General features: G+C 56.2%; 1 protein-coding gene across 2 annotated transcripts in view; it reads right to left on the reverse strand.

The window, feature by feature from the left end:
* Window positions 1–1,979, reverse strand: part of OSBP (oxysterol binding protein) — a 66,729-nt gene extending 64,750 nt beyond the window's left edge. Inside the window, exon 1 of one of the 2 annotated variants that reach the window (XM_066586915.1) lies at window positions 1,622–1,979. In XM_066586915.1, the coding sequence (XP_066443012.1) occupies window positions 1,622–1,902 (281 nt within the window). In that variant the 5' untranslated portion in view covers window positions 1,903–1,979. The remainder of the gene's footprint in view (window positions 1–1,621) is intronic. The other variant, XM_066586916.1, reaches the window with a different exon arrangement.
* Window positions 1,980–18,288: the final 16,309 nt, after the last annotated feature.

Below are 18,288 nucleotides of genomic sequence, written 5' to 3' on the forward strand. Positions count from 1 at the left end.
AGGGTAGCCAACACCAATATGAGGTACGTCCCCCCACCGCGTAGAGGGCAACCAACAATAGTACGAGGTGGCCCCTCACCCGAGAGAGCGCAATCAATACCAGTATGGGGTAGCCGCTCACCCCGTAGAGGGCAGCAAATTCTTCAGGTACCCCTCACTAACTAAGAGGGCAGCGTGCACTAGTACCAGGTACCCCTCACCCCATAGAAGGCAGACAATACTGGTATCAGATACCCCTCACCCCATGGAGGGTAGCGCATACTAGTTTTACATACCCCTCACCACGTAGAAGGCAGTGAGTGCTACTATCAAGTACCACTCACCTCCGGCCGCCCTCCCCGCGGCCGTCGGGCGCCCGACCCCGGATTTACACTGCCCCTCGCCCGGCTGGCCACCATCCTGCCAGTCGGCTCTTGGCACCGTTCTCCCTTGCGAGGTTGCAGACCGTGAGGGGTTAACACAACAAACAGTTTCTGCCTTTTTGAGTTTTCTCTTCTTCTGGGTGTAAAACCCGTCAGTCACTAAATATATACAAACCCGGTCACGGTGTGCCAGCTCATGCCACCAGCGGCACCCAGCTCTAGAGGACTGCCGACCCCCGCTGTACAGGTCAGAGGTCACACACACCGGACGCCCCCCCACGCACGCACACACACACCGGACGGCCGCACGCACGCACGCACACCCCGCACCCCGACAGGCCCCCCCCCCCCCCCGCACGCACACCGGACGGTCGCGCGCGCGCACACACACACACCGGACAGCCCCCCCGCGCGCGCACACACACACACACACCGGACGGCCCCCCCACGCACGCATGCACACACACACACACCGGACGGCCCCCCCACGCAGGCACACACACACACACCGGACGGCCCCCCCACGCAGGCACGCACGCACCGGACGGCCCCCCCACGCAGGCACGCACGCACCGGACGGCCCCCCCACGCAGGCACGCACGCACCGGACGGCCCCCCCACGCAGGCACGCACGCACCGGACGGCCCCCCCACGCAGGCACGCACGCACCGGACGGCCCCCCCACGCAGGCACGCACGCACCGGACGGCCCCCCCACGCAGGCACGCACGCACCGGACGGCCCCCCCACGCAGGCACGCACGCACCGGACGGCCCCCCCACGCAGGCACGCACGCACCGGACGGCCCCCCCACGCAGGCACGCACGCACCGGACGGCCCCCCCACGCAGGCACGCACGCACCGGACGGCCCCCCCACGCAGGCACGCACGCACCGGACGGCCCCCCCACGAACGCACGCGCGCACCGGACGGCCCCCCCACGAACGCACGCGCGCACCGGCCGGCCCCCCCACGAACGCACGAACGCACGCGCGCACCGGCCGGCCCCCCCACGAACGGGCGCACCGGACGGCCCCCCCCACGAACGCACGCACCGGACGGCCCCCCCACGAACGCGCGCGCGCACCGGACGGCCCCCCACACGCATGCACACCGGACACACACACGCACGCACACCGGACACACACACACACGCACACCGGACACACACACACACGCACACCGGACACACACACACACACACACGCACCGGACACACACACACACACACACACGGACACACACACACACGGACATTACCGGTAGTAGGACAGCAGGCCATTGCTCAGCACGAACCACCGCCGCTGGTAGCCCTTGATGTAGTTGGTCCACTTGAAGAGCCAGCCTTCCCGAGCAGAGCCGGTGGCGGAGCCCGACGAGCTGCTGGAGCTTTCCCGAGGCGGCACCGGGCCGGGGGGCGGAGGGGCCGGGGGCAGCGGGGGAACAGATCCCGGGCCGGCGAGGGGCAGCGGAGGGGGGGACAGGGACGGGGAAACCGAACCGGAAGCGGAAGCAACGGAACCCGCACGCACCTCCGCCATCAGGAGACACCGAGGCGGACGAGCCGGAGCCGGGCACCGGAACCAGAAGACACGTCATGGACTGCTGGGAGTGCGGCGGAGGCGGAGCTAACGGGGTCGGGAGGAAGTCGGGGCAGTGGGAGGGGCCTGCGGGTGACCGGAATGGGGAGGCGGGGACTGAGAAGACCGGAGACTTAGGGGCGGGGTCTGGCAGTGGGGAAGAGGCTAGCGGGGATAAGCAAGGGATGATGAGTAGAAGAGGCTGGTAGTGACTGGCAGGGGATGATGAGTAGAAGAGGCCGGTGGGGACTGGCAGGGGATGATGAGGAGAAGAGGCTGGTGGGGACTGGCAGGGGATGATGAGTAGAAGAGGCCGGTGGGGACTGGCAGGGGATGATGAGGAGAAGAGGCTGGTGGGGACTGGCAGGGGATGATGAGGAGAAGAGGCTGGTGGGGACTGGCAGGGGATGATGAGTAGAAGAGGCCGGTGGGGACTGGCAGGGGATGATGAGTAGAAGAGGCCGGTGGGGACTGGCAGGGGATGATGAGTAGAAGAGACCGGTGGGGACTGGCAGGGGATGATGAGTAGAAGAGGCTGGTGGGGACTGGCAGGGGATGATGAGGAGAAGAGGCCGGTGGGGACTGGCAGGGGATGATGAGGAGAAGAGGCCGGTGGGGACTGGCAGGGGATGATGAGGAGAAGAGGCTGGTGGGGACTGGCAGGGGATGATGAGTAGAAGAGGCCGGTGGGGACTGGCAGGGTTTGATGAGGAGAAGAGGCTGGTGGGGACTGGCAGGGGATGATGAGGAGAAGAGACTGGTGGGGACTGACAGGGAATGATGAGTAGAAGAGGCTGGTGGGGACTGGCAGGGAATGATGAGGAGAAGAGACTGGTGGGGACTGTCAGGGGATGATGAGAAGAGGCTGGTGGGGACTGACAGGGAATGATGAGTAGAAGAGGCTGGTGGGGACTGGCAGGGAATGATGAGGAGAAGAGACTGGTGGGGACTGTCAGGGGATGATGAGTAGAAGAGGCTGGTGGGGACTGGCAGGGAATGATGAGGAGAAGAGACTGGTGGGGACTGTCGGGATGATGAGGAGAAGAGGCTGGTGGGGACTGGCAGGGGATGATGAGGAGAAGAGGCCGTGGGGACTGTCAGGGGATGATGAGGAGAAGAGGCTGGTGGGGACTGGCAGGCGATGATGAGGAGAAGAGGCTGGTGGGGACTGGCAGGGAATGATGAGTAGAAGAGGCTGGTGGGGACTGACAGGGAATGATGAGTAGAAGAGGCTGGTGGGGACTGGCAGGGAATGATGAGTAGAAGAGGCTAGCGGGGACTGTCGGGATGATGAGGAGAAGAGGCTGGTGGGGACTGGCAGGGGATGATGAGGAGAAGAGGCTGGTGGGGACTGGCAGGGGATGATGAGGAGAAGAGGCCGGTGGGGACTGGCAGGGGATGATGAGGAGAAGAGGCTGGTGGGGACTGACAGGGAATGATGAGTAGAAGAGGCTGGTGGGGACTGGCAGGCGATGATGAGGAGAAGAGGCTGGTGGGGACTGGCAGGGGATGATGAGGAGAAGAGGCTGGTGGGGACTGGCAGGGGATGATGAGGAGAAGAGGCCGGTGGGGACTGGCAGGGGATGATGAGGAGAAGAGGCTGGTGGGGACTGACAGGGAATGATGAGTAGAAGAGGCTGGTGGGGACTGGCAGGCGATGATGAGGAGAAGAGGCTGGTGGGGACTGGCAGGGGATGATGAGGAGAAGAGGCTGGTGGGGACTGGCAGGGGATGATGAGGAGAAGAGGCTGGTGGGGACTGGCAGGGGATGATGAGGAGAAGAGGCCGGTGGGGACTGGCAGGGGATGATGAGGAGAAGAGGCCGGTGGGGACTGGCAGGGGATGATGAGGAGAAGAGGCCGGTGGGGACTGGCAGGGGATGATGAGGAGAAGAGGCCGGTGGGGACTGACAGGGAATGATGAGTAGAAGAGGCCGGTGGGGACTGGCAGGCGATGATGAGGAGAAGAGGCTGGTGGGGACTGACAGGGAATGATGAGTAGAAGAGGCTGGTGGGGACTGACAGGGAATGATGAGGAGAAGAGGCTGGTGGGGACTGGCAGGGGATGATGAGGAGAAGAGGCTGGTGGGGACTGACAGGGAATGATGAGTAGAAGAGGCTGGTGGGGACTGACAGGGAATGATGAGTAGAAGAGGCTGGTGGGGACTGACAGGGAATGATGAGGAGAAGAGGCTGGTGGGGACTGGCAGGGGATGATGAGGAGAAGAGGCTGGTGGGGACTGACAGGGAATGATGAGTAGAAGAGGCTGGTGGGGACTGGCAGGCGATGATGAGGAGAAGAGGCTGGTGGGGACTGACAGGGAATGATGAGTAGAAGAGGCTGGTGGGGACTGACAGGGAATGATGAGGAGAAGAGGCTGGTGGGGACTGGCAGGGGATGATGACGAGAAGAGGCTGGTGGGGACTGACGGGATGATGACGAGAAGAGGCTGGTGGGGACTGACAGGGAATGATGAGTAGAAGAGGCTGGTGGGGACTGACAGGGAATGATGAGTAGAAGAGGCTGGTGGGGACTGACAGGGAATGATGAGGAGAAGAGGCTGGTGGGGACTGGCAGGGGATGATGAAGAGAAGAGGCTGGTGGGGACTGGCAGGGAATGATGAGGAGAAGAGGCTGGTGGGGACTGGCAGGGGATGATGAAGAGAAGAGGCTGGTGGGGACTGACAGGGGATGATGAGTAGAAGAGGCTGGTGGGGACTGGCAGGGGATGATGAGGAGAAGAGGCCGGTGGGGACTGGCAGGGGATGATGAGGAGAAGAGGCCGGTGGGGACTGACAGGGGATGATGATGAGAAGAGGCCGGTGGGGACTGACAAGGAATGATGAGTAGAAGAGGCTGGTGGGGACTGACAGGGAATGATGAGTAGAAGAGGCTGGTGGGGACTGGCAGGGGATGATGAGGAGTAGAGGCCCGTGGGGACTGGCAGGGGATGAGGAGGAGAAGAGGCTGGTGGGGACTGGCAGGGGATGATGAGGAGAAGAGGCCGGTGGGGACTGGCAGGGGATGATGAGGAGAAGAGGCTGGTGGGGACTGGCAGGGGATGATGAGTAGAAGAGGCTGGTGGGGACTGGCAGGGGATGATGAGGAGAAGAGGCTGGTGGGGACTGGCAGGGGATGATGAGTAGAAGAGGCTGGTGGGGACTGGCAGGGGATGATGAGTAGAAGAGGCTGGTGGGGACTGGCAGGGGATGATGAGTAGAAGAGGCTGGTGGGGACTGGCAGGGGATGATGAGTAGAAGAGGCTGGTGGGGATTGGCAGGGGATGATGAGGAGATGAGGCCGTGGGGACTGGCAGGAGATGAGGAGGAGAAGAGGCCGGTGGGGACTGACAGGGAATGATGAGTAGAAGAGGCTGGTGGGGACTGGCAGGGGATGATGAAGAGAAGAGACTGGTGGGGACTGACAGGGAATGATGAGTAGAAGAGGCTGGTGGGGACTGACAGGGAATGATGAGTAGAAGAGGCTGGTGGGGACTGGCAGGGGATGATGAAGAGAAGAGACTGGTGGGGACTGGCAGAGGATGATGAGTAGAAGAGGCTGGTGGGGACTGGCAGGGGATGATGAGGAGAAGAGGCCGGTGGGGACTGTCAGGGGATGAGGAGGAGAAGAGGCTGGTGGGGACTGTCAGGGAATGATGAGTAGAAGAGGCTGGTGGGGACTGACAGGGAATGATGAGGAGAAGAGGCTGGTGGGGACTGGCAGAGGATGATGAGTAGAAGAGACTAGCGGGGACTGACAGGGAATGATGAGTAGAAGAGGCTAGCGGGGACTGACAGGGAATGATGAGTAGAAGAGGCTGGTGGGGACTGACAGGGGATGATGAGTAGAAGAGGCTGGTGGGGACTGGCAGGGAATGATGAGTAGAAGAGACTAGCGGGGACTGACAGGGAATAATGAGGAGAAGAGGCTGGTGGGGACTGGCAGGGGATGATGAAGAGAAGAGGCTGGTGGGGACTGGCAGGGGATGATGAAGAGAAGAGGCTGGTGGGGACTGGCAGGGAATGATGAGGAGAAGAGGCTGGTGGGACTGTCAGGGGATGATGAGGAGAAGAGGCTGGTGGGACTGTCATGGGATGATGAGGAGAAGAGGCTGGTGGGGACTGGCAGGGGATGAGGAGGAGAAGAGGCTGGTGGGACTGTCAGGGGATGATGAGGAGAAGAGGCTGGTGGGGACTGGCAGGGGATGATGAGAAGAGGCTGGTGGGGACTGGCAGGGGATGATGAGGAGAAGAGGCTGGTGGGGACTGGCAGGGGATGATGAGGAGAAGAGGCTGGTGGGGACTGGCAGGGGATGATGAGAAGAGGCCGGTGGGGACTGGCAGGGAATGATGAGTAGAAGAGGCTGGTGGGGACTGGCAGGGAATGATGAGTAGAAGAGGCCGGTGGGGACTGTCAGGGGATGATGAAGAGAAGAGACTAGCGGGGACTGACAGGGAATGATGAGTAGAAGAGACTAGCGGGGACTGTCAGGGGATGATGAGTAGAAGAGGCTGGTGGGGACTGGCAGGGAATGATGAAGAGAAGAGACTAGCGGGGACTGACAGGGAATGACGAGTAGAAGAGGCTGGTGGGGACTGGCAGGGGATGATGAGTAGAAGAGGCTAGCGGGGACTGTCAGGGGATAATGAGTAGAAGAGGCTGGTGGGGACTGGCAGGGAATGATAAAGAGAAGAGACTAGCGCGGACTGACAGGGAATGATGAGTAGAAGAGGCTAGCGGGGATTAGCAGGGGATGATGAGGAGAAGAGGCTGGTGGGGACTGTCGGGATGTTGAGGAGAAGAGGCTGGTGGGGACTGTCAGGGGATGATGAGGAGAAGAGGCTGGCAGGGGATGATGATGAGAAGAGACTAGCGGGGACTGACAGGGAATGATGAGTAGAGGAGGCTGGTGGGGACTGGCAGGGGATGATGATGAGAAGAGACTAGCGGGGACTGACAGGGAATGATGAGTAGAACAGGCTGGTGGGGACTGGCAGGAAATGATGAGTAGAAGAGGCTGGTGGGGACTGGCAGGAAATGATGAGTAGAAGAGGCTGGTGGGGACTGGCAGGGGATGATGCTGAGAAGAGACTAGCGGGGACTGACAGGGAATGATGGGTAGAAGAGGCTGGTGGGGACTGGCAGGGAATGATGAGTAGAAGAGGCTGGTGGGGACTGTCAGGGAATGATGAAGAGATGAGACTAGCGGGGACTGACAGGGAATGATGAGTAGAAGAGGCTGGTGGGGACTGGCAGGGAATGATGAAGAGGCTGGTGGGGACTGGCAGGGAATGATGAGTAGAAGAGGCTGGTGGGGACTGGCAGAGGATGATGAGTAGAAGAGGCTGGTGGGGACTGGCAGGGGATGATGAGTAGAAGAGGCTGGTGGGGACTGGCAGGGGATGATGAGGAAAAGAGGCTTGTGGTTACTGTCAGGGGATGATGAGTAGAAGAGGCTGCTGGGGACTGGCAGGGGATGATGAGGAGAAGAGGCTGGCAGGGGATGATGATGAGAAGAGGCTGGTGGGGACTAGCAGAGGATGATGAAAAGAGGCTGGTGGGGACTGGCAGGGGATGATGAGAAGAGGCTGATGAGGACTGGTATAGGGATAATGAGAAGAGGCTGGCGGGGACTGGTATTGGGAAGATGAGGAGAGGCTGGCAGGGGGTGCTGAGGAGTAGAGGTTGGCGGAGACTGAGGAGAAGAGGCTGGCGGGACTGGCATGGGGTGCTGAGGAGAAGAGGCTGGCAGGGGATGATTAGGGTGAAGAGGCTGGCAGGGGATGATGAGGAGAAGAGGCTGGCAGGGACTGGCAGGGGATGATGAGGAGAAGAGGCTGGGGCAGGGGATGATGAGATGATGATGCAAAGAGGCTGGTGGGGACTGGCAGGGGATGATGAGGCTGGAGGAGACTGGCATTGATTGCTGAGGGGGAAGAGGCTGGTGGGAACTGGCAGGTGATGAGGAGAAGAGGCTGGTGGGGACTGGCATGGGGATAATGAGTAGAAGAGGCTGGCAGGGAATGATGAGTAGAAGAGGCTGGTGGGGACTGTCAGGGAATGATGAAGAGAAGAGACTAGCGGGGACTGACAGGGAATGATGAGTAGAAGAGGCTGGTGGGGACTGGCAGGGAATGATGAAGAGGCTGGTGGGGACTGGCAGGGAATGATGAGTAGAAGAGGCTGGTGGGGACTGGCAGGGGATGATGAGTAGAAGAGGCTGGTGGGGACTGGCAGGGGATGATGAGTAGAAGAGGCTGGTGCGGACTGGCAGGGGATGATGAGTAGAAGAGGCTGGTGGGGACTGGCAGGGGATGATGAGGAAAAGAGGCTTGTGGGGACTGTCAGGGGATGATGAGTAGAAGAGGCTGCTGGGGACTGGCAGGGGATGATGAGGAGAAGAGGCTGGCAGGGGATGATGATGAGAAGAGGCTGGTGGGGACTGGCAGAGGATGATGAAAAGAGGCTGGTGGGGACTGGCAGGGGATGATGAGAAGAGGCTGATGAGGACTGGTATAGGGATAATGAGAAGAGGCTGGCGGGGACTGGTATTGGGAAGATGAGGAGAGGCTGGCAGGGGGTGCTGAGGAGTAGAGGTTGGCGGAGACTGAGGAGAAGAGGCTCGCGGGACTGGCATGGGGTGCTGAGGAGAAGAGGCTGGCAGGGGATGATTAGGGTGAAGAGGCTGGCAGGGGATGATGAGGAGAAGAGGCTGGCAGGGACTGGCAGGGGATGATGAGGAGAAGAGGCTGGGGCAGGGGATGATGAGATGATGATGCAAAGAGGCTGGTGGGGACTGGCAGGGGATGATGAGGCTGGAGGAGACTGGCATTGATTGCTGAGGGGGAAGAGGCTGGTGGGAACTGGCAGGTGATGAGGAGAAGAGGCTGGTGGGGACTGGCATGGGAATAATGAGTAGAAGAGGCTGGCAGGGAATGATGAGTAGAAGAGGCTGGTGGGGACTGTCAGGGAATGATGAAGAGAAGAGACTAGCGGGGACTGACAGGGAATGATGAGTAGAAGAGGCTGGTGGGGACTGGCAGGGAATCATGAAGAGGCTGGTGGGGACTGGCAGGGAATGATGAGTAGAAGAGGCTGGTGGGGACTGGCAGGGGATGATGAGTAGAAGAGGCTGGTGGGGACTGTCAGGGAATGATGAAGAGAAGAGACTAGCGGGGACTGACAGGGAATGATGAGTAGAAGAGGCTGGTGGGGACTGGCAGGGAATGATGAAGAGGCTGGTGGGGACTGGCAGGGAATGATGAGTAGAAGAGGCTGGTGGGGACTGGCAGGGGATGATGAGTAGAAGAGGCTGGTGGGGACTGGCAGGGGATGATGAGTAGAAGAGGCTGGTGCGGACTGGCAGGGGATGATGAGTAGAAGAGGCTGGTGGGGACTGGCAGGGGATGATGAGGAAAAGAGGCTTGTGGGGACTGTCAGGGGATGATGAGTAGAAGAGGCTGCTGGGGACTGGCAGGGGATGATGAGGAGAAGAGGCTGGCAGGGGATGATGATGAGAAGAGGCTGGTGGGGACTGGCAGAGGATGATGAAAAGAGGCTGGTGGGGACTGGCAGGGGATGATGAGAAGAGGCTGATGAGGACTGGTATAGGGATAATGAGAAGAGGCTGGCGGGGACTGGTATTGGGAAGATGAGGAGAGGCTGGCAGGGTGTGCTGAGGAGTAGAGGTTGGCGGAGACTGAGGAGAAGAGGCTCGCGGGACTGGCATGGGGTGCTGAGGAGAAGAGGCTGGCAGGGGATGATTAGGGTGAAGAGGCTGGCAGGGGATGATGAGGAGAAGAGGCTGGCAGGGACTGGCAGGGGATGATGAGGAGAAGAGGCTGGGGCAGGGGATGATGAGATGATGATGCAAAGAGGCTGGTGGGGACTGGCAGGGGATGATGAGGCTGGAGGAGACTGGCATTGATTGCTGAGGGGGAAGAGGCTGGTGGGAACTGGCAGGTGATGAGGAGAAGAGGCTGGTGGGGACTGGCATGGGGATAATGAGTAGAAGAGGCTGGCAGGGAATGATGAGTAGAAGAGGCTGGTGGGGACTGGCAGGGGATGATGCTGAGAAGAGACTAGCGGGGACTGACAGGGAATGATGGGTAGAAGAGGCTGGTGGGGACTGGCAGGGAATGATGAGTAGAAGAGGCTGGTGTGGACTGGCAGGGAATGATGAGTAGAAGAGGCTGGTGGGGACTGGCAGGGAATGATGAGTAGAAGAGGCTGGTGGGGACTGTCAGGGAATGATGAAGAGAAGAGACTAGCGGGGACTGACAAGGAATGATGAGTAGAAGAGGCTGGTGGGGACTGGCAGGGAATGATGAAGAGGCTGGTGGGGACTGGCAGGGAATGATGAAGAGGCTGGTGGGGACTGGCAGGGAATGATGAGTAGAAGAGGCTGGTGGGGACTGGCAGGGGATGATGAGTAGAAGAGGCTGGTGGGGACTGTCAGGGAATGATGAAGAGAAGAGACTAGCGGGGACTGACAGGGAATGATGAGTAGAAGAGGCTGGTGGGGACTGGCAGGGAATGATGAAGAGGCTGGTGGGGACTGGCAGGGGATGATGAGTAGAAGAGGCTGGTGGGGACTGGCAGGGGATGATGAGGAAAAGAGGCTGGTGGGGACTGTCAGGGGATGATGAGTAGAAGAGGCTGGTGGGGACTGGCAGGGGATGATGAGGAGAAGAGGCTGGCAGGGGATGATGATGAGAAGAGGCTGGTGGGGACTGGCAGAGGATGATGAGAAGAGGCTGGCAGGGGATGAGGAGGCTGGCAGAGACTAGCATGGGTATGATGAGAACAGGCTGGCAGGGAAGGCTGAGGAGAAGAGGCTGGTGGGGACTGGCAGGGGATGATGAGAAGAGGCTGATGAGGACTGGTATAGGGATAATGAGAAGAGGCTGGCGGGGACTGGTATTGGGAAGATGAGGAGAGGCTGGCAGGGGGTGCTGAGGAGTAGAGGTTGGCGGAGACTGAGGAGAAGAGGCTCGCGGGACTGGCATGGGGTGCTGAGGAGAAGAGGCTGGCAGGGGATGATTAGGGTGAAGAGGCTGGCAGGGGATGATGAGGAGAAGAGGCTGGCAGGGACTGGCAGGGGATGATGAGGAGAAGAGGCTGGGGCAGGGGATGATGAGATGATGATGCAAAGAGGCTGGTGGGGACTGGCAGGGGATGATGAGGCTGGAGGTGACTGGCATTGATTGCTGAGGGGGAAGAGGCTGGTGGGAACTGGCAGGTGATGAGGAGAAGAGGCTGGTGGGGACTGGCATGGGGATAATGAGTAGAAGAGGCTGGCAGCGGATGATGAGTAGAAGAGGCTGGCGGCGACTGTCAGGGATGATGAGTAGAAGAGGTTGGTGGCAACTGGCAGGGGATGATGATGAGAAGAGGCTGGTGGGGACTGGCAGAGTATGATGAGAAGAGGCAAGCAGGGGATTAGGAGGCTGGCAGAGACTAGCATGGTTATGATGAGAACAGGCTGGCAGGGAGTGCTGAGGAGAAGAGGCTGGTGGGGACTGGCCGGGGATGATGAGAAGAGGCTGGCAGGGGGTGCTGAGGAGTAGAGGTTGGCAGGGACTGAGGAGAAGAGGCTGGCGGGACTGGCATGGGGTGCTGAGGAGAAGAGGCTGGCATGGGGTGCTGAGGAGAAGAGGCTGGCAGGGGATGGTTTGGGTGAAGAGGCTGGCTGGGACTGGCAGGGGATGATGAGAAGAAGAGGCTGGCGGAACTGGCATTGAATGCTGAGGAGAAAAGGCTGTCAGGGATCGGCATGGGGTGCTGTGGAAAAGAGGCTGGCGAGGACTGGCAGAAGATAATGAGGAGAAGAGGCTGGCAGGGGATGATAAGGAGAAGAGGGTGGCGACGTCTGGCAGGGAGTGCGGAGGAGAAGAGGTGGCGGGAACTGGCGTGGGGATGAGGAGAAGAGGCTTGTGGGGACTGGCATGGGGATGATGAGTAGAGGAGGCTGGCAGCGGATGATGAGTAGAAGAGGCTGGTGGCGACTGACAGGGGATGATGAGTAGAAGAGGCTGGTGGGGACTAAGGGTAAGAGGCTGGCGGGGACTAGCATGGGGTGCTAAGGAGAAGAGGCTGGCTGGCACTAGCATGGGGTGCTGAGGAGAAAAGGCTGGCAGGGATCGGCAGGGGTGCTGAGGAGAAGAGGCTGGTAAGGACTGGCAGGCGATGAGGAGGAGAAGCGGCTGGTGGGGACTGGCATGGAGATGATGAAGAGAAGAGGCTGGCGGGACTGGCATTGGGTGCTCAGGAGAAAAGTCTGGAAGGTACCGGCAGGGAGTGCTGAGGGGAAGAGATTGGCAAAGCATTGGAAGAAATTGACTGGCATGCGGTGCTCAGGAGAAAAGGCTGGTGGGGACTAAAGAGTATAGGCTGGCAAGGACCAGCAAGGGGTGATGAGAAAATGCTGAAGGGGATGATGAGGGGAAGAGGCTGGCGAGTACTGAGCAGAAGGGACTGGAAGGGGGGCTTAAAGAGAAGATGCTCGTGGGGACCGGCAGGGGGAGCTGAGGAGAAGAGGCAAGGTGGGGACTGGCATTGGGTGCTGAGGACAAGAGGCTGTAGGTACTGGCATGGGGTGCTGAGGATAAGAGTCTGGCAAGGGGTGCTGTGGTGAAGAGGCTGGCGGGGACTGGCATGGGATGTTTAGGAAAACAGGCTGTCGGGGACTTGTGGGGATGATGAGGCTGGCATTAGGTGCAGATGAGAAGAGGCTGGCAGGGACCGGCCAGGGGTTCTGAGAAGAGTCTGGCGGGGAGTGGCAGAGGGTTTTGAGGATAAAAGACTATCGGGGACTGGCAGAGGGTGCTGAGGATAAAAGACTGGCGGAGACTGTAGGGGAGGATGAGGAGAAGAGGCTGCCGTGGACTGGCATGGGGTGCTGATGAGAAGAGGCTGTCAGGGATCAGCTGGGGGTGCTGAGCAATAGAGGCTGGTGTGGACTGGCAGGAGGTGCTGAGGGGAGGAGGCTGCAGGGTACTCCCCACAACAGGGCACTCCTTCTGTGACGTTGTCAGGCTCTCGCGATATAATCGCAGAGAGCCGGGCTGGTTGCCACGGCAACAGGATGCCAGATACCGCTGTAATAAGCGATAAGGCATTGCAGGAGAGAAGTCCTGCAATGCCTTATCACAGCGATCATCGGTGGTATGGTGTAAGTCCCCCAGAGGGACACAACAGATGGTGTAAAAAAAAGATCAAAATAATGTACAAAAAAAAGGGTTAAAAAACCCTTTGTAGGTGCTTTTTCTCATATTAGCATAAAAAAATTAAAACCCCACATATTTGGTATCGTCGTGTGCATAACCATGTGTACAATAAGTTGAACACACTTTTTATCCTGCACGCCAAAAAGCATTAAAAAAAGCTAAAAAACTGCAATAGAAGCAATCAAGCTGTATGCACCCCAAATTGGTACCAATAATAACTACAGCTCATCTCGCAAAAAATAAGCCCTCATAGAGCTCCGTCCATAATAAAGTAAAAAAGTTACAGGACTTTGAATGCAGCGATTTAGAAAAAAAAAAGATTTCCAAAAAAAGGGTTTTTATTGCAGAAAAGTGGAAAAGCCCCCCCAAAAATACAAGAATTTTGGTATCGTAACCGTACCGGCCCGCAGAAAAAATATATTGTGTTGTTTATGCTGCATAATTAACGCTGTAAAAAAACACAAAAATCTATGGCAGAATTGATGCGTTTTTTCTCACTATTATCATAAAAAAAAAAAAAAGTTTTACAATACAGTCTATGTGCCCAAAAATGGTACCACCAAAAACTACAGTTCGCCACGCAAAAAACAAGCCCTTGTACGGCCGCGTCGACGGAAAAATAAAAAAGTGATCGCTTTTGAAAAATGGAGATGAGAATCTGCCAAAAATAGTTGCGTCCTTAAGCCCAAAATAGGCCGTGTCCTTAAGGGGTTAAAGAACAGCAATAAGGAGTATCACAGGTAGCATATGCATTAGTAAAGGTCTGCGGGCCATAACTTGCAGAGTATTTTGTGATAGTGAGGGGAAGCTGAGTAACCGTGAGGCCAGAAGCTAGTAATCCACAGGCGATGACCCGGCAGCTAGTGAAAGGGACGCGGAACAATCCCATTGATACAATTTAAAGGGGAAACTGAAGTCTTCGGTTTCTAGCAGTAAAAAAGAGAAAGAAAATATAGAACAGAATTAAGAGAGGGAGGGTGTAGGGGAAATTAGTGCCCAACTAGTAACACCAACCACCCCAGGGGTGTCCAAAACCATTTTGGAGTCTACACACAACCCCTAAGGCCTCATGTCCACGGGCGGGTCGGATTCCCTGGGCAGGAGCCCGCAGCAGAATCCAACCCTGCCCGTGGTCGAGGACATTATTTTACCTGTTCCTAAAATTGATAAATCGCCAGGCCCAGATGGAATACAGCCAAGGGTTCTAACGGAACTAAGGGATGCGATAGCTAGGCCGCTATTTCTAATATTTATGGACACTATCAAGACCGGGGTTGCACCATTGGATTGGCGCATTGCCAATGTAGTTCCAATATACAAAAAGGGGTCCAAAAGAGAGCCTGGTAACTATAGGCTGGTAAGTCTCACTTCAATAAATGGAAAAATATTCGAGGGGTTTCTGAGAGACGCCATCGAAGAGTACCTCAAGGAGAACAACGAAATAACTTCTCACCAGCATGGATTCATGAAGGGTCGTTCATGTCAGACCAATCTGATCAGCTTCTACCATGAAGTAAGCTCTAGGCTGGACCTGGGAGGGTCTATTGATCTCGTATATCTGGACTTCTCTAAAGCATTTGACACCGTGCCGCATAATAGGCTAATATACAAAATGAGAAGCTCGGATTGGGTGAAAACGTGTGTAGTTGGGTAAAGAACTGGCTCAGAGATAGAAAACAGAGGGGGGTAATAAATGGTTCATACTCTGATTGGGCCACCGTCGCTAGCGGGGTGCCACAGGGCTCAGTATAAGGCCTCCTTCCCACGGACGGATTTCCGCCGCGTTGCCCGCAGCTATTAGGTTCTATTGAACCTAATAGCTCCATGCTCACAGTGCGGAATTCCACCGCGGAATTCCGCACCGTGAATTCACCCGTCCTCACCTGCGGCATGCTCTATTTGCCGCGGGTGTACGTGCGGACGGCTTCCATTGCAGTCAATGGAAGCCGTCTGTTCACGCTATCTTCCGCTGTAGCACAGCAGAAGATAGCGTGAAATCGCCTACCGCTGCCGCATCATATGACGCGGTGGGTGTGTCGTATGACGCGACCGGCGCGCCACATAACCCTGCGGCGCATGCGCGCCGAAGCGTCATGCGGAACAAAAGACGCCGGATCCGCAGGTAAGTAGGGGGTCTCTGTGGGGCGCCGTGACAGGCTCCGCCACGATATTCCGCGGCGGAGCCCGTCACGGCCTTGTGCAGCCGGCCTTAGGCCCCATTCTGTTCAATATATTTATCAATGACCTGATAGAGGGGCTGCACAGCAAAATATCAATATTTGCAGATGACACAAAATTATACAATATAAACAATGCAGCGGAGAACAATGTGCGGCTACAAAAGGACCGAGATAAGCCGGGGGCTTGGGGGGGAAATGGCAAATGAAGTTCAATGTTGATAAATATAAGGTTCTGCACATGGGCAGGAGAAACGGATGTCACCAATATTCACTAAATGGGGTACAGCTAGGGAAAAGACCGGGGGGTACTAGTGGACTGTAGACTAAACTGGAGCAACCAATGCCAGTCAGCTGCTGCAAAGGCTAATAAAGTCTTGGGGTGCATTAAAAGAGGTATAGGGGGAGGGACGAGAACATTATCCTCCCACTATATAAGGCACTTGTCAGGCCTCACATGGAATACTGCGTACAGTTCTGATCACCGGTGCTCAGGAAAGATGTCACAGTGCTGGAGGGGGTTCAAAGAAGGGCAACTAAACTAATACATGGAATGATGGGACTGGAATACCCAGAGAGGCACCAAAACTGGGATTATTCACCCTGGAAAATAGACGGCTAAGGGGCGACCAAATAACTATGTATAAATCCATGAGGGGACGATACAAGGATCTCTCCATGATCTGTTTATACCCAGGACTGCGACGGTAATGAGAGGGCATCCGCTACGTCTAGAGGAAAGCAGGTTTCATCACCAACATAAAAGGGGGTTCTTTACTGTAAGAGCAGTGAGACTGTGGAACTCTCTGCCTGAGGACGTGATGGTGATGGTGAGGTGATGGCAAAATCCATGGAAGAGTTTAAGAGGAGACTAGATGTCTTTCTAGAGCAGAAGGATATTACAGGATATAGACATTAAGTGACCAGAGGGTCGGTGATCCGGGTCTTACAGACAGGTAGGAACTATTAGGGGTTGATCCAGGGATTATTCTGACTGCCATTAGGGAGTCGGGAAGGAATTTTTCCCCACGAATGGGCTAATTGGCTCCTGCCTCTTGGGGTTTTTTGCCTTCCTCTGGATCAACAAGGAGGTTGAAACAGGCTGAACTAGATGGACATTGTCTTCATTCGGCCTAACATACTATGTTCCGGATGCGGTGCAGGTCTTCTGTGTCCCGGCCGGATCTTCTTTCTTCTGCAGAGCAGCTGTGCGCACATGTTCAGTAGGAGTTTTTCTTTTTTAAACTTCTGCTTTCCCACAGGATCCGCAGCACTTCACCGTGACAGCTATGGTTGTGCCGTTGATCGGACAGCTTCCATTGACTTCAATGGAAGCAGTCCCCGCAGGATCCACAGAAAAATGGAACGTGCTGCGATGTTTTCTGGTCCAAAAGGTCCGCAAAACAAAACCACATGCTTAAATTATTTTGCGGGCGCCCATGATTCCCTGAATCATGGGAGGCTTGATTTGCAGGACTTCTGTGCGGGTTCTGCTAATCAAACCTGCCCGTGGACTTGAGCCCTAAAGCCTCATGGCCACAGGGAAATTATATTTATCAAATCCGCGCGGTTCTCCCGTGCGTCAAATCTGCATACCCGAATCCCATAGGAAAGCATTGACCATCCGCACTTAATTAAATAGCTGCGGATGGTATTTTTCGTAATTTGCGATTTTTTACGCGTGGGAAATAAAAAACGCGACATGCTCTATTTTAACGTGGATGATGTGCAGATGGCTCAATTGTCTCCTATTTCAATGAATCTCCCTAAAAAAAAGAGAATTTAAAAGTGCATCCGTGTGGGTTATGGTTTTCCCTTGGCATGAGGCCTAAGACAATAGGTTCTGAAACTCCATAGAAAACTGTCTAAGGCTGCTATACCAATGAACATTTGTCAGCTTGCCTTGAGCGCTCCGCACAGTTCCCTCATGTGGCACAGATGGGATATTTCTTGCTGCCATTTGGACATGGAAGGAACCTGCGTGGAGCACCAAGGGTATAGAACGACTGCCTGAGCGCCTGCCAGGAACAGCCAGAGCAAGCCCTATTCCTGTGAACCATCTGAGCGTAAGTATGGAAAGAAGAGCAACTTGTGGGGTGTTTATCATCCTCTGACTTATCAAGCCGTATATGGAGAATATTTTATCCAAAAAAGGCCTAAACATGCTACAACTTCACCAAACATGTAACATGGCTCCTCTATCTGTTCCACAGCACCAACATGCATACACTACTGAGAGAAATATAGAGTGGAGACGAATGGGAGCAAGACTCCTAGGTCTTGTTCCCAAGCCTGTTTAAAGCTGCAGCCCAAGGCGCAGAACTCCTGGACCAGTAAGCTATAAATCAGAGATGCTGCGCAGCAGAGACTGCACTGAAGACAGTTTCTCAAAAGAGGTCAGTGTTGAGTTCCCAGGAGAAGCAAGGAAGCAACGCGATTGGCAAGATTCTAGCCATGAGCCGTCGAGTCCGTTAAATCTTTATCCGAGTTCCGTCTGCAGTACTAGGTTACTGTTCAAATGCCATTCCCGATAATGGAGGTGCTGCATCTCTAATTTAGCACTGTGTAAACTTCAGAGTTATCCACTTAATTGAGGCCCTGCTCAGTGGGGGGCCAGTCAAGTTTTGACCTCCAGCAATCAGAAGACAATGGCAGTTTATGAGAGATTAGGAGCATTAGTACAGTGGGCTAGCACTCACAATTTAGCCAGTCCAAATATAGCCCAGCAATTCGCTTTACAAATTGTGAGAAAGTATAGAAGTCCACCACAATACCACCCTGTGCCCCGGGAAGTGGGGACCTCTGAAATGCACACACCTCAAAAAGGAAAGGTCTGCCACCCGACTGCCCTTCTAAAACTAAAGAGATGGCTAACATACGCCAGCAATCCGACACGCTTAGGGCCCAAATCTCCTCCCTTAGGCAGCAGATCTTGACCATCC

Source organism: Eleutherodactylus coqui, chromosome 13, assembly GCF_035609145.1.
Source record: "Eleutherodactylus coqui strain aEleCoq1 chromosome 13, aEleCoq1.hap1, whole genome shotgun sequence".
In the NCBI taxonomy this organism is placed as follows: domain Eukaryota; kingdom Metazoa; phylum Chordata; class Amphibia; order Anura; family Eleutherodactylidae; genus Eleutherodactylus; species Eleutherodactylus coqui.